At 34.7% G+C, this 16999-nt stretch overlaps 1 protein-coding gene across 3 annotated transcripts in view; it reads left to right on the top strand.

Moving 5' to 3' along the window:
- Positions 1-16999, top strand: part of edil3a (EGF like and discoidin domains 3a) — a 317498-nt gene that overhangs the window by 199990 nt on the left and 100509 nt on the right. For all 3 annotated transcript variants that reach the window (XM_087254105.1, XM_087254104.1, XM_087254103.1), the window contains one exon: positions 15890-16071. In XM_087254105.1, the coding sequence (XP_087110231.1) occupies positions 15890-16071 (182 nt within the window). The remainder of the gene's footprint in view (positions 1-15889; positions 16072-16999) is intronic.

Below are 16999 nucleotides of genomic sequence, written 5' to 3'. Positions count from 1 at the left end.
AAATTATTCCATTGGCTGACAGCACAGCAAGAGATTACAGTTAAAAAGTGCATCCTGCTGTAATATATAATGACAACTGGGTAACAAAGTGCATTTTATGTGCTTCTAGAGTGGCTTTACTATTAGTTTCAGCGAGTGCTACTTTCTGAGGTTAAGATTCTTGGCTGTACAGCAACCCTTAACAAATGAAACTTGATAATAGATATAAATATCCATGTATCTAAAACATGAATAATCAAACCTATTTGTCTGTATTCCTTTTAATCTTGGCAAGCAGGAGCCAAATTCCTAGTTGTTCCTCATTAGCACAAGCAGCAGAGATTGAGGTGGACTTGAGCTCAATTTATGGATTATGTAAGTAGGTGTGCTGAGCAATGGATTAGCCTGTCATGCCGTTGTGCCTGTAGCATTAGTGATGGCCACTGTCTGTTGGGCTGCTGATGTATGCTGGAAGGTCAGTATAGAGGACCTGCTGGCAGGCAACTTATTCAAGATGGTAGATCACACACTGAGCCTTGTGTCATCGCAAGTCACAACACTGCCAGAGAAAAAATCACAACGAGATGCTCGAACAATGATAGATAGACTATCTCTGGGAAAAGCTGCTAGTAATCTGTATGCTTTGCTTCACAATTTACAAGTCAAGATAAATTTGTGCATCAGTGTTCATAGGACGTATCCAGCAGTGCTTAATTTGTAAATGAATAATTCCCGGAGTAATAGTTACTATGATCGACATCCACCACACAGTTTTAGTTTTCCCAGAACATAAAGTCATTAACGGTGATAGCGCAAAAAAAGGAGCACATTTCTTAACAGTCTTTAATTATGTTGTGCCATATAACAATATGGGTCAGTTAGCCTATGGACAAAAACAAACAAAGATGTACAGCGCTACAAGCATAAATCTTATGAAATATCACTATTTAGTTTACCAACACCTTAACTAACACCATTGACATTCGGTTATTTTCCAAGTGAAAAAAAGGGGAGGGGGGGATGGGGGACTGGTGCAGTGGATGGTGGAGGAGTGTTGCAAACGATAGTGAGCAGGCTGGGGTGTTACGGACGAAAGTGAAGAGTTGGGGAGGCACGGAAAAAAGTGAAAGTGAACAGCGAACAGGGGAGGAGGGCGGTTGAGGAGAGGGAACGGTAAAATGAGGTGCTGGATCAGATTTCAGACATGCCGGATCCTGCCTGTTTCGGCACAAATTAAGCCCTGGGTAGGCCGCTGTGCCATTATTTATTTTCGCTGCTCACAGCATGCAAAACTATAATCATCAATCAATAAAAGTGATTGTAAATGTAAAAAAAAGATGATTGGTTGGAAATATTGTTGACAGACAATAGCAAATATGATTTTTGCTTTAACTTCCATTGCTTTAACTTCCACAACATTTTCTGGAACAGTATCCTGCAAGATGTGCCTCAAATTAAGCAGTGATCCAGTAGTTATCAAGTTCTCTTGGTAAAAAAAGCATAATGTTTCCATCCATAGAACACCAGAGACAAGCAATGAGAGAATAAGTCTTGTAATTGTGAAGATTTACAGTCCACACAATAATGTTTTAAAAGTACTCAATACTGTTGGATTTATAGTTCACATATCAGAGTGGTTGGAGAGGACTGAAAGAGGACCATTGACACATCACAATGTATATATATATATATATATATATATATATATATATATATATATATATATATATATATATATATATATATATATATATATATATATATATATATATATATATATGATGGATGTGTTAATGGATGGATAAATGTATTGGTGAAATGGATAGATACGGGTGGACGGGGATGTAGATGGATAAATGGATGGATGAATTTGAATGGATGATTGATTAAATGTATGGATAGGATAAATAGGGATATGGATGGATGGATGGATGGTTGGATGGATGGATGGATGGATGGAGGGATGGATGGATGGATGTATGGATGGATGGATGAATGGATGGATGAATGGATTCTGCAAGTCAGGTCAGGATCAAATTGGGAGGCCTGAGCATCCTGGGTGCCCTGGTCTAGCAGAGGGGAACTTCAAGCTCAAAGACATCATTTGAGCACCCTGCACAGGGAAGCAAGGTCTTGGAATGGCCCACTTCAAATAGTTGGGGAAAGCCAACCCTGAGGGAAAGAGAGCTGTGGTCCTGGCTGATGTAAGGAATAAGAGCAGAGGAAGGCACAATTTATGGAGTTGGATCCCAGAGAGCCTGAGCAAGGAGGGATCCACTCCCATTTGAGGTGGTATGTTTATGCAGTACATTCAACATGTGGAAAAAAAAAAAAAAACTTTTCAACATATGTATGTATATACACACACTACTGGTCAAACGTTTGGGGTCAATAGGATTTTTTGTTTTATGTTGTAAAACAAGCTTCTCCTGCTCACCAAGGCTGCATTTATTTAATCAAAAATTCAGTACAAATTGTACAATTGTGAAATTTTATTGCACTATAAAATAACTGTTCAAAAGTAGTTTATTATTAAGTTATTTTTTTTTTTACTGATTTGAATGATACATTTTAAGTTTCATTACTCCAGTCTTCAGAGTTGCACGATTCTTTAGAAATCACTCTAATATGTATTATTATTATTATTATTATTATTATTATTATTATTATTATTATTATTATTATTATTATTATTATTAATAATAATATTATTATTATTCATTCATTCATTCATTCGTTCATCCGTTCATTCATTCATTTTTTTTTTTTCGGCTTAGTCCCTTTATTAATCCACATGAACCGTCAACTTATCCAGCACATGTTTTACGCAATGGATGCCCTTCCAGCTGCAACCCATCTCTGGGAAACATCCATACACACTCATTCACACTCATACACTCCGAACAATTTAGTCTACCCAATTCACCTGTACTGCAAGTTTTTGGACTGTGGGGGAAACCGGAGCCCCCAGAGGAAATCCCAGAGGCAAACGCTGCGAGAACATGCAAACTCCACACAGAAATGCCAACTGACCCAGCCGAGGCTCTAACCAGCGACTTTCTTGCTGTGAGGCGACAGCAATACCTACTGTGCCACCGTGTCGCTTATTATTATTATTATTATTATTATTTATTTATTAATTTTTTTTATTAATGGTAATAGTAATAAAAGTAATAATGACTGGAGTAATAATTTCTTTTGAAATTACATTTTAAAAAGCAGTTATTAAAATGTTGTATAAATACTTAACAATTTAGCTTTTTTTTTTTTTTTTACATTTAATAAATGCTGTAGGAATGTTTGGGTAGACTAATGGACTGTGAGATAATCGCATAAAATTATAGGTTCTTTTATCCCAGAGGAATCATATACATACTCAACTACTATATAATATACTATAAACATACTAGACATGAAAAATTGCACTTTCTGCACTGAGCTTAAATTAATACTCCACAGTGAAACAACAGATCCACAATGATAAAAGAGCTATGTGCAGTCTGTGAAACATATCTCTTTGATGTTAAAATTGTGAAAATAAGAAAATCAGTAGGGTATAAAAAGACATGGTGAGAGGGGGAGAGAAAGAGAGAGAGAGAGGTACAGACAAGCAGACAGACAGACACACACACACACACATGGAGAGAGAGAGAGAGAGAGAGAGAGAGAGAGAGAGAGAGAAACAGAGAAACAGAGGATAAGCTTTGAGTTGTTGTTTTTTTTTGTTTTTTTGACATAATTGAACTCTGCATCTGCGAATTCTCCGTGAACAGAAATCTGTTGTGACTGTAGGTGTCATAAGTTTACTCTTGTGATGTGCCTGCTCTTTGATTCCTCACAAAACCGTCTTTGTGATTGAGGGATAAAAAGGGAAGAGGCAAAACAGAAACTTCTGACTCCTTCAAAGAGCACCAGGCAATTGAGATGAATCAGTCAGGAGCTATGGAGTGCCGAGCCTGAGTAAATATTAGTATTGAGCAGCCGGGGTAGAGAAAAGGCACCGGAAATGTCAGAGCCTAAATTGAATTGAAGATGCAAATCAACACAGTGTCCTATGTGCATTTCTACACAATCACTCCACCACTAGGAAAGTATTTGCTATGCGGAAGAAGAATGATCCTGAAAAATATTAATAGATGTATTTGTGGGGTTACAACCCCGGCAACATTGTTAAATTACACAGAAATGGAGTGGAAAATGAGGGCATGCGTGTTGGCATTCCGTGCTGATGCTGTGCATTCAGAGCAGGCGAGCATTTAGAATATACACAACAACACATAAGATGTCATCATGCTCATTTTTCTTTCTTTTTTTTTTTTTTTTAGATGTGAACAGACACTGGAATAATGCTTTTATCATGTCATGTTGTTGGAAGACAGCAAGTTTAAAAAGTTCATAGAGATGTGCTTAAGACTGAAAACAAATCTTGAAAAAATAATATATTAATATGCAGTTGTCTTGGTTACTTATTGTCAAAAGTTCAGCTTTATTTTATGGAATTTTTTCGAATGCTAATTTCATGATGTACATCCTTCAATGTTTGTCCTCATTCATAACCTTATCCATCAATGTTTACACTGATTGTCTAATCAGTGCTTCCCACTGGTCTGAAATATACTTGTGGTGGTTGCCGAATTGAAATACACCATTTACCCAAAGCACATAAATAGTTAATGATATGCGACAAATAATACATAATAACATTTTTTTTTTACTATAATTGTATTTATCATGCACTGTTACACACTGTTTATTTTCAATGGGTTAAAGTAAAAAAAGAAAAGAAAAAAACGACATCCACAATTTCTGTTACATTCAGGACCATATGCACCCACTGACAGATCAAATCTGCTTCTTTCTTTCTTTCAAGTTCAAAGCAAACTCAAATGCCAAAGCATTTTAGACATGTAAATAAAATAGCCCATGTAATATATTAACATCATCAAATTAACAAAATAATCAGCAAATTAGAAACAAATGACAGAAAAAGGAATAAAAACAGACAATATCTCTAAAAATTATAATAATCACAAGATTAAAACCTGTAGATTATTAACATAAGGCAAATGCTTTGATTAACCATATTTTGCAGCCAGTTTAGACCGGACATTTTGAGTTGATTTAGATAAAAAAAATTTTAAATGTTTATCTCGCTCTTGTAACTGTGCACATGCAATCAGTTGCAAAGCCAAGCGAAAGTAGGTCTAAGTAAAAGGTTGATGCAAATACACATAAGAACTTTATAAAGCGAAAGTAAAAGTTGAATCTCAGACATTTTACAAGATTTAGAACCCGGGCCGGACTAATGTTTTAAGTCCCAAATATAGGGATGCACCAATCCTGATACTTGGATCAGATATCGATTTCATACCGCAAATTTTTGCTGGATCAGGTATCGGCGAGCTGGTACTGAATCCAATCTTACTCGTTAGATATATTCTGTGTAATTTATAATCCAACAAAAGCCATAAAGGAAGCCTTTTATAAAGCATTAGAAAGTTTTCATATCGACCTACTATTTCCCAAATTTTCTGAAACCGTTCTATAGTTTAATGTGCAGTATACAGATAAACAATCAAGTGCTTAAATTCATGTTCAGTTCAGCCTTCCCGCCGCCACGCCCGTCAATCATTCTCTATTCATTCACAATTCAAGCTCCTTGTCGCATTCGTTTATGACAACACAAAAAATTAATAATTTGTTCCTGTCAATATAAACAATCATTGGAGAAATGTATTTAGTTTTGCATCAAATGGGTAAATTTTAACCTGCAGCTAGGAGTTCATTGCTGTTTCTAAATCAAGCTGTGATGTGTCTGTTAGATCATCAGATTGCATTCACAACACTGGAATAGAGAGGGTTATTACCTGCTCTTCACACACAAAGTAGGCCTACCTGAAGTTTTAAATTAGACAAGGCTCAATAATACATTGGACAGATCCTCAATGCACTGATTTCTCACCTTTGTGCTGCTAAGTTTTTAAAGTGTCTGCAGATACCGGAGGGCTGCGCTGTGTCTCAGTGATGCATCAGGCGCTTAATTCATGCACCGACTGCGCAGACGCGATGTGCGCCGCTCTGTAAAATTATTCTCTCATCCTTCAACTGAGTTTATTCTTCTAAGGGGAATACTTTCAACGCTGTGAATAGTTTGTAAAGCCTGGCTCATTGTGGTTAAAGTAGTTGATTAAATTAATAAAAGTAAAATGACTGGCACAATATGGATTGTCATTAACAGAAACAGGAATGTTTATCAAGTAAAACTTGCTTTAGATGTTTAGTTTGGTCTGCCTCAAACCTGCAGGAAATTATCAGCCTTCACTTAAAAGGCTGGTTATTTTACTAACAATAAGGGTCAATACTAATATCCTATTACAGATCTCAAAGAAAAATCTTAATATTCAAAAAAGGAAACACAAGCTGCGGGCCACAACAGATCAATGTTGTAAGGAATGCTCAAAAATTGTAGTCTAGTTTACAGCAAGCATCATGTTTTTAGTTAGATTATGCTGTCTGTCATATACAGTCGGCCTATGGGTCTGTTATTTTTATTAAAGAAGATATATTATTTAAGTTTATGACCAGACCTTTAGAAACGGTTATATGCTTAAAATAAAATAAAATAAAAAACAGGATTGGATCTGCATTGTTCGATACTTAGGATCGGTGTTGGTGCATTCCTACCCAAAAATGTACGGGTCTCTGTGTCACTAAATATACACTACCGGTAAAAAGTTTGGGTTAATTTTTTTTTCCATGTATTTTTTTTTTCCTCTAAGAAAATTATTCCATGCATCAAGGTGGCATTTATTAATATAAAAAAGTTAAATTGTTAAATATTTATTAAAATTTTAAATAACTGCTTTCTTATTGTATGTAGTTTCAAATTAAATTATTTTTCCAGTCTTTATTGCTTTTATTACTATTTCCAATAATCATAATATTATGTAATAATAATAATAATAATAATAATAATAATATATTAATATGAATAATATAGTGATTTCTGAAGGATCATGTGACTGTAGACTAGAGTAATGAAACTGAAAATATATCAGAAAAATAACTGAAATAAATTATCAAATAATAAACTATTTTTAATCAGTTATTTTACAGTGCAATAATATTTCACAATTGTACAATTTGTACTGTGTGTTTGATTAAATAAATGCAGCCTTGGTGAGCAGGATAGGCTTATTTTACAGCATATAAAAATCCTACTGACCCCAAACTTTTGACCGGTAGTGTACTTGGGCAGCTGTTATTATACCTGGGTGGCCCACCAAAGTAAGGTCTATGTGAGGGAAGCACTGGTGTAATGTTTAAAGGTCTTTCTGCCATATGTCCTAGAATGAACTGTTGTGTCATAATGTATTGTCTGCATCCTGTTCATCTTTGAAAGGTGTTATTTTATTCTCTCTGTCTGAGAAACAGTAGGTTTTGCATTCTGTTTCATACAAAGCTGCATTTATCTGTTTCTTAGTTCTGTCATTGTCATATTTGGGTATTGTTGTCCTCCTCTACACTTTACTTTTATTCCCCTGTATTTTTCTTGTTTGTTATTCCTATAAGTAAACAACCAACAAAGATCATGTTGCTTTATTCTGAAAGGTACATACTGAATAATCCTTCTTGTAGCTCTTAAGAGGGGAGGTAATGGTGAAATGTCTTTGGATATCCTGATGTTAAGTAAACAAACTCACAAATATCCTCTCTTACCCAGAAGGCTTACAGGAAGTAAGTTGATGTTAAGATGATGATTCAGCATTCCGGTATTGATTTGTTAGATGGGCGACTAATTACTGGAACCTTTTTAAAATGGGGAAAGACAAGGTTCGCTTGCAAGCTGCATAATGAGTCATGTTTGATGGAAGGATGGAAGGGCTAAAGAGACTCTGAGTGTCTTATTAATTCCACTGGGGGGAAAAGATGGAAATACAGACTTGTAATACACACTGTACGTTCACCAGATACTAACATTTAAAGGTTATTTTTAAAAGGAATTGATGCTTTTGTTAAACAGGGATGCGTTACATTGATCAAACATGATGGCAAAGAAATTGTGGTGCACTTTTCACAGAGTTCTGTACACTCTTTGGATTTTGTGGTTCGTAATGTTTCTTATCAGATGCAAAGACATTTAACTAGCTTTCATTACTCAAGTGAACATTGGAACAGTTCTCTGTCCACACAACATTCTCCTCATCAAGTGTTAATATCATTTTTGTATTCTTTGTGCTGTTGAGTCTACAGAGCTTTCAGCCCAAATTCTCTAAACTAGACAGTCCTTCATGAAGGACCAGACTGTGGTATTGAATGATACGCTCTCAAATAAATAAATAAATAAATAAATGCTACAATGTTGTACCAATTTCGTACCATTGCAGTTTTTTTTATATTTAAGGACTTGATTTGTACCATTGGAAACCCAAATGTAACTGTGGTTTTTAAAACCTGCAGAATAGATACAATATTGTACAAAGGTACAAATCTAACACATGAATGTACCACTACAGTGACAAGACACTTTGTACCTTAACAGTGTCAACTGTCAATACCTTTGTAATCACTTAAAAGTTCATTTCATTTACTTAATTAAAAAAAAGAGATATAATTATGCAATAGTATCGTAACAAGATATGCACAATGTTTAATTAGTTTTTCCATTATAAAATGTCTGCATGAACACTTTGCATATGAAGGGCTTCAGCCAGCTCACATGCGTAGTGGAAAACAAACGCAAAAAGGTGTGGATATTAATAATGAAAATGTATTTATCTGAAAATGCTTACCAGATGTTTATTACAAATGCCATAAATGTTTAGTTTATAATACCTACAGTTTAGTTTTATCAGTTGTTTTGTGTTATAGAACTTAATAACAAATGTTTGTGAGTTTTTTTTTTTATGCATTTATATAATGATTCATGTTTTAATATGGACATTATTCATAAAACTCTTCCCAGTAATATTTATTTCCATAGATACTGTAATAAAGGAGTTGTCTAACACTTGTGTACCTTTTATATGAGAATAATTTAATGAGTGATGAATTGTGTACCTTCATTTGGTACCATAAAAGGTACAGAACAGTATCATATTAGGTATTGGTATTAGGTATATTAGGTATTTTCTGTACTATGTAAGGCACAACTTTTACAAAGGTACAGAACTATTCCATAGGGAACATTATTTGTACCACCATGTACCTTTTTTCTGAGAGTGTATAGTAAAGATCAAGTATTTAACATTTTGAAAATACCAACTTTTGTTGTTATGGCTGAAAGTTCCGATCATCATCTGGACAATCTGCTGTCAGAGGGTTTTAATCACACTGAAACAATAATACCTGCAAGTTTGCTGCAAACAAATAAAATGTGTTGAATTTGAACAAACAAATTGAATTTAGTCTATTTGATTTTAGTTTAAATTCATCCTAAACACATTGTTTACAATCACTGTACGTTAAAAAAAAAAATTAAATAAAATAAAATAACTGCCAAACCAGGGTATCATCTTTGAATCATTTTTTCAGTGCACTTCAAAAAAAGGCTAGTTTTGCAAAGACTGTCAGCTAAGAAAGAAACCCGGAAGAAATATGTGCCTTAACATAAAGTTTTGCAAAATATGAATTGCGTTGCTTTGTGTACATTTCGTGGCGTGTTTCAGAAGACAAATGCACTAGAACAGGGATCAACAGACTTGTTCCTGGAGGTCTGGTGTCCTGCAGATTTTAGCTCCAACCCTAATCAAAAACACCTGAACAAGCTAATTTAGGTCTTACTACAGGTATACTTGAAACAACCAGGTAGGTGTGTTGAGGCAAGTTAGAGCTAAACCCTGCAGGGCACCGGACCTCCAGGAACAAGATTGGTGACCCCTGCACGAGTGGGTGCTGTCACTTTTGTGAATCTGAAATATGTTACTCATGATGCAGTTTGTTGTATGTTTCAGCTGCATGTCTTTCTTGTAAATTTTATGAGAAAGCAGGTCTTGTTCAGCTCTAACTTCCTTCAACACACCTGCCTGGAAGTGTTTAGTTTACCTTGGAGATTGACAGGCTGGTTCAGGTGTGTCTACTTGGGGTTGGAATTAAATTCTGCAGGACACTGGCCCTCCAGGATTGAGTTTTGGGCCAACAAATCACTGACCACAAAACCCATCCAATAGTGTTTATAAAATGAGAAGTAAGAGCACGTTTTTGATGTTGTACTTCTCCAAAGGGTTCATTTGACATAGAAACTGCAGTTAGATGTATTTTTTGAAGAATGTTTGTGTTGTGCATAAACATGTGAAGCACATATTGTTTAATGGTCTGTGTTGGTTACAATAGAGTACATAAGGTCTAAAGGTATTTTCTAATTGTGATTAGGATTTCTTAAGCTGTACTTCAGGAGATATGTGTTACAAAACAGGCTTCAAAACTGCTTGTTTGCTCATTTAACTCAACTTTAAAAAGGATTAAACAATGATTTGAACGTGAACCTCTAATTTTGTATGCACACATTTTATTTAGATCCAACAAACAAACATGACAATCAGAATCCAAATAGTCTACAAGAAGTCAGTCTAAGATGACAAGTGTACAAGACTCATATTTTGTTATCAAACTTTTTATGTGTTAAATTGCAGCTTTTGTTACAAGCTATTGATATCAAACTATCATGTTTTATATACTGTATATGAAGAATGCTCTGTTCTGTGGTTGTTTTAGAACTTCCAATTAATTTTGTATATGGGGAAATGACTAGGAATAATAAAAGGCAGAAAACAGTCAAAATACTTCTACAAACAATTGACAAAAACTATAAAACTAATATATATTATACCATATTGTAACATTAAGCAGCATAACAAATAGATGTTTACAGTTAAAAATCAATAAAAGAAAATGAGAAGTCTTGAGCCAATCGCCAATAAGGTTCCAATGATTTTGCCTACTCATGCATGATAGAAAAAGCTCTGTGTGCGTGTGTGTGTGTGTGTGTGTGTGTGTGTGTGTGTGTGTGCGTGTGTGTGTGTGTGTATGTACACACACACACTAACCAGCCACTTTATTAGATACAGGTACACCTTACTAGCACTGGGTTACACCCCCTTTTGCTTTCAGAACTGCCTTAATACTTTGTGGCACAGGTTCAACAAGGTACTAAAAATATTCCTCAGAGATTTTGGGTTATATTGACATGATAGCATCACACAGTTGCTGCAGATTTGTTGGCTGCACATCCATGATGCAAACATTCCCCCACATTCCAAAGGTGCTCTATTGGATTGAGTTCTGGAGACTGTGGAGGCTGTTTGAGTACAGTGAACTCATTGTCTTGTTCAAGAAAACCAGACAATCAGAGATGATTCACGCTTTATGGCATGGCATGTTAAGCTGCTGGAAGTAGCCATCAGAAGTTGGGTAGACTGCGGTCATTAAGGGATGCACATGGTCAGCAACAATACTCAGAGAATCTGTAGCATTGACACGATGCTCAATTGGTACTAATGGGCCCGAAGTGTGCTAAGTAACCCTTGATACAAGGCAGGATATACATATATACACACACACACACACACATACACATATATACACACACACAAGTTTCTGTATATAAATAAAAAAATAAATAATATATATATATATATATATATATATATATATACACTTGTTTGTTCTTTGTTGTTTTCTTGTCTCTTTTTTTAGATTTAGGTGGAACCCAGTTGTAAGACATTTTACCATCAAAAGTGTGTGTCTTATCTCTGATAAGTTAAAACTCTGTTCCTGTTGAGGTCATTGGCAATATTTCAGCTCTGAGAGATTGAAGGATGTTTACACCGAGACAGAAAGAGACAGATGAGAGAGAGGGGAGCTTTAAGGCAAGAAGCCAAACAAAGCTAAAAGTGATGATTGCAACCAAAATAAAAACTGACTTTTTTGACACTGCTAGAATATCTAATTGCGTTACATTTCCTTGGAAGTCATGCATCTCCAATTAAATGTTCACACAGCTTACGTATTTAAGCATTAGCAGGCGTGCGGTCTCTGAAAACAGCATGCTGACTTGAAAGCAAGAGACATACCCCTAAAACCTCTTTTTTTGGAAGAGAGCCTTGAAAAGAAACAAATCACACCTTTCAAGGTTGAAGATTACAAGAGCATGGAAACATGTTCACTTATGGCTTGTTATGAGCTTCAGTATTTTGAAAATGAGAACACCAAGGCCAATATTTCCCTTAATGAAAACAACATGCAAAAATGGGATTCCTGCTGGTGAAATCATGTCCCCAGGTGGGACTGAGGAAATCAACTCAGAGGCTGAACGAAAGGGAATCATTTTTTTGTAACGGAAGAGAAAAAGACAGCATGTCCATTAGAGAGATTTTGTGAAGGATATAGGAATAAGTAAAGGATTGTTGTTTCCAGAGTGATTGCAGCAAGATTATTATAGTTTAGCTTTTTTTAACTGGTTTTATTGCAAAATTATGTTTACAATTGCTTTAAATTTCATTCTTTCATTCATTGATTTTCTTTTTGCTTAGTCCCTTTATTAATACGAGGTCGCCACAGCGGAATGAACCGCCAACTTATCTAGCCTACGCAGCGATGCCCTTCCAGCTGCAACCCATTACTGGGTAACATTCATAAACACACATACACTACAGACAATTTAGCTTACCCAATTTAAATATACCAATTGTCTTTGTGGTAGTGGGAGAAAGCACCCGGAGGAAACCCACGCAAACATGGAGAGAGCAAGCAAACTTCTCACTGAAATGCCAATTGACCCTGCCAAGGCTAGAACCTGTGATCTACTTGCTGTAAGGCGATTGTGCTACCCACTGCGCCTCCGTGACGCCGCTTTAAAATTCTGTTTATTTATTTATTTGTTTGTGTCATTAGTTTTTTATTTTGTGAAATCATTTATATTTAGTTTCAGTTTTAGTAATTCTAGTTTACATAAGTCTCGATCATAGTAAAGTTTAGTGTTTGCACATCTTACATTAGGTGCGTCCCAAATCGCATACTTATGCACTGTTCTATGCCGCTTTGTAGTATAAATAGTGTAAGTAGTTTGTTCACGATGAAAACTGGAAAAAGTAAGTCCACTTTAATCACCCGGATCATGCACTTATTCAACCGTTAAAACCTTTATTTATTTTGGATTGTGAATGCAGTATTCTCCTGCAAAATTTATTAGCACCTCACAATGGTGAATGCGGCTTTACTCATAGCAGATATTATTTGGTAGTTTGTTTCACTAGTTTATTTCACTAGTTTAGCAACTGTCAAATGTCATAAAGGAAACGATTTGAATTTGCTTAGTAAAAAAAATACATTAGTGTTGCATTTGGAACAACACTACTTACATATCATATGCTGTTGTACGTGTGTGTGTGTGTGTGTGTGTGTTCGTGTACATGTGTGTACAGTGCATAAGTACATAGTGCATAAGTGCAAAGTGTATAGTGTGCCATTTGGGATGCAGCTACAACTCCTGTGCAAAATAAAAAAAACTACATTAAAACAAGTAATAAAAAAAATTACTTGTTTAAACAAAAACTGAAAAAAAAAACATAAAAATTAAATTTAACCCATAAAAGTAAAATGATTAAGAATTCATGCACGTTTTTTTTTAAATATTAAAGGGCCCCTATGGTGAAAAATCTACTTTTAAATCTGTTTGGACGGACATGTGTGTAGGTATAGTGTATATACTGTCATATTGGGGTGATATAAACACACCCAGTCCTTTTTTTTTTTTTTTTTTTTTTTTTAGAGTTTAACAACATAAAAATGGTGGACCAATTGGAGGGGTTTTCAGACAGACTACAACTTGATGTAGGCGTGCGGTTCCCCCACCCACCAATATTGAATGTCAGGCGCACATTTACATGTCTCCGTAGTAACACCTATAATCATATCAAGACAGGACGTGGGCAAAACAACCTGGAATAAAAGGTTTGTTCAGTTTACTAGGATCATCAATCATCCTCAAACGTGATCAAGAGTATGTTTTACAAGTTTAAAAAGTTTTAAAACAGTGCATGTGTGTAATGCATTACAGCGATTACCTTCCGATTCACTTCATCAGCACAGCTGCATGTCAGAACAATTATAAAAGAAGATGCTATAATCCCGGTTTGTGGACGTTAAATCAAGTTTATTTTGTACATTAACATAACAGATATCCACACAGCAGTGAATATTAACCTGTATCATGTCACATTTGCGAGCAAAAAGAGTGCAAAGCTAAACGCGCGAGCTGTCTCTCTCTCTGTGTGTGTGTGTGTGTCTGAGCTATGTGTGTGTGTGTGTGTGTGTGTGTGTGTCTGCGACTGCCCTATGTGTGTGTGTGTGTCTGCGCTGTGTGTGTGTGTGTCCTCGCTGTGTGTGTGCGTGAACTTTGTAACGAGGACTAGCCTTAATGGCCCAGTAAAAAAACACCAACCAGGTTTTACCAGCTAAAACACAGACACTTCAGACAGCTATAATAAATAATCTGATGGGTGTTTTGAGCTGAAACTCTACAGACACATTTTGGGGACACAAAAGACTTATCTTAAATCTGGAAAAAGGGGTAGCCTAGGTGCCCTTTAAAGATAACATGTGTAGTTAAACACAACTAGTTTACATTTTTTTTGGTAAAAGATTAGAAAAAGAAAATACTAAAGTCATGTTTTATGTTGAAGATGTTTTTGAACCCAAGTACTTGACTGAAGTGAAATCTACTGTTATTTATCTAAACAGCTGGAGATAAGATTTTCCACCAAAGAATTAGTGCTTTTGAATTCCAAAAATTATTTTCAGAATTTTATTATTTTGATAAAATATTTAACATTTAACTGAACTGTTTAATATTTTACAACATTTACAATATATATTTCTTGTCGGCTTAGTCCGAGGTCCTTTATTAATCCGGGGTCGCCACAGCAGAATGAATCGCCAACTTATCCAGCAAGCTTTTATGCAGCGAATGCCCTTACGGCAGAAACCCAACTCTGGGAAACATCCACACACACATTCACACCAAGTGAACGCAGGGAGAATATGCAAACTCCACACAGAAACGCCAACTGAGCCGAGGCTCGACCCAGCGACCTTCTTGCTGTGAAGCGACAGCACTACCTACTGCGCCACTGCTTCGCCACTGAATATAATGAAATGACAAATTACTTTTTTATTAGTTTAGTTTAGTTTAGTTTAGTTTAGTATATATATATATATATATATATATATATATATATATATATATATATATATATATATATATATATATATATATATATATATATATATATATATATATATACATACACTTCAATATGTTTTGAACATAATAAGTTTTGTGGCTCAAGAAGAAGCACATGCTTATTCAAAATCTGTGTAGAATAAGCTTTTTTAAAGTATGTTTAACTGTATATTAAATCAAATAAATTGTAACTCATTTTATTATTATTATTATTATTATTATTATTATTATTATTATTATTATTATTATTATTATTATTATTATTATTAATATTATTATTACCATTAGTTTGATGTTCTGTCTCAATCTACTAAAATAAACCTAACATAAACACTTTTGTTTAAAAATACTACTACTACTACTACTACTACTACTACTACTAATAATAATAATAATAATAATAATAATAATGACAAAGTTTATATCTGTGTATGTCAGCAAACTTTCCAAAAAATTATTTTGGGATCAAAGGTTATTTTTGTCTGTACTTGTGTCTTTGAACATCAAGCATATGGCAGCTTCACACAGAACACAAAAATAATGATGTGCAAATAACAAGTATATACCAAAGTACCAAGTATATGTTTCTTGTGAAAACTTGTATTTGTAAAGTTGCGACACGATTTCTTTGTACCTTGTGTAACCTCTCTATTTGTGTGTATTCCACAGAATGTTCTGGTCCACTGGGCATGGAGGGTGGCATCATCTCCAACCAGCAGATAACAGCCTCATCTACTCACCGAGCTCTCTTCGGCCTCCAGAAGTGGTACCCCTACTTTGCCCGGCTGAATAAGAAGGGCCTGGTCAACGCCTGGACTGCAGCCGAGAATGACAGATGGCCCTGGATTCAGGTAACAGATTGACACCAGCAGATTAAGCCTGGATGAAGATCCATCAACAGCGAATGAACCTGTAGTTTGGCACAAATATTTTCTATCTGTTGTGCTGTTTATATGAAAATGATGATCATCGGTTGACTGATTTAATTTTGTGTTTCTTTTGATTTTTCATTGACTAATAATAAAAGAAATAATAATATATTTATGGAAATACAAATATAAAACAGCCACAAAAGAATAATCGCAATAATAATAATAATAATAATAATAATAATAATAATAATAATAATAATAATAATAATAATAATAATAATAATAATAATAATAATAATAATACACAGCATTATTTTTTTGAGAGTTTATGATTCAATAGTATAAAATTATCTTAATTTATTAAGTTATTTCAACCCTATTCTGGCTGTAATTCGGACTAAACCATCTTCTGGGTTAATATTAAAAAAAAAAAAAAAAGGTCTAAATTTAACACAATGTTTGGGTTAGTTAATATTTTACTCAATTTGGGTTTAAAAAGCCCAGCATTTCTTAGAGTGTAACAATAATTGGAGTGGCTTCTGTATAATTATAAACGGTATAATTATAATAATGTGTTGATCACCAGAAACATGTTGCTAGTATTTTTCATAATATAACAAATGCAGGTGACATGTTGTTTTCTTTTCCCTTTTTTTATTTTTAAATTTTTTTCTCGTTTGTTTGTTTTGCTTTCCTCCAGCAGGGAAACTGTGAATTTAATGGGGTCTCTCTGTTACACACTCCAGGAATCAAAACAATGTGTTTCTCCTTGGGCTGCAAGTCTGATTTTATTCACAAAAGCCTTGTACGTTCAGAGAACCGCTTCGTGTTAGTCCATTACTGTTAATTGATGTCGACACAAACTTACATCTCTGCGTATCAATCCATATCTCTGAGTTTCCTTCGC

This window comes from Danio rerio, chromosome 5 (assembly GCF_052040795.2).
Source record: "Danio rerio strain M-AB ecotype USA chromosome 5, GRCz13ab, whole genome shotgun sequence".
Lineage (NCBI taxonomy): Eukaryota > Metazoa > Chordata > Actinopteri > Cypriniformes > Danionidae > Danio > Danio rerio.
This window is presented reverse-complemented; position numbering and strand designations above follow the sequence as displayed.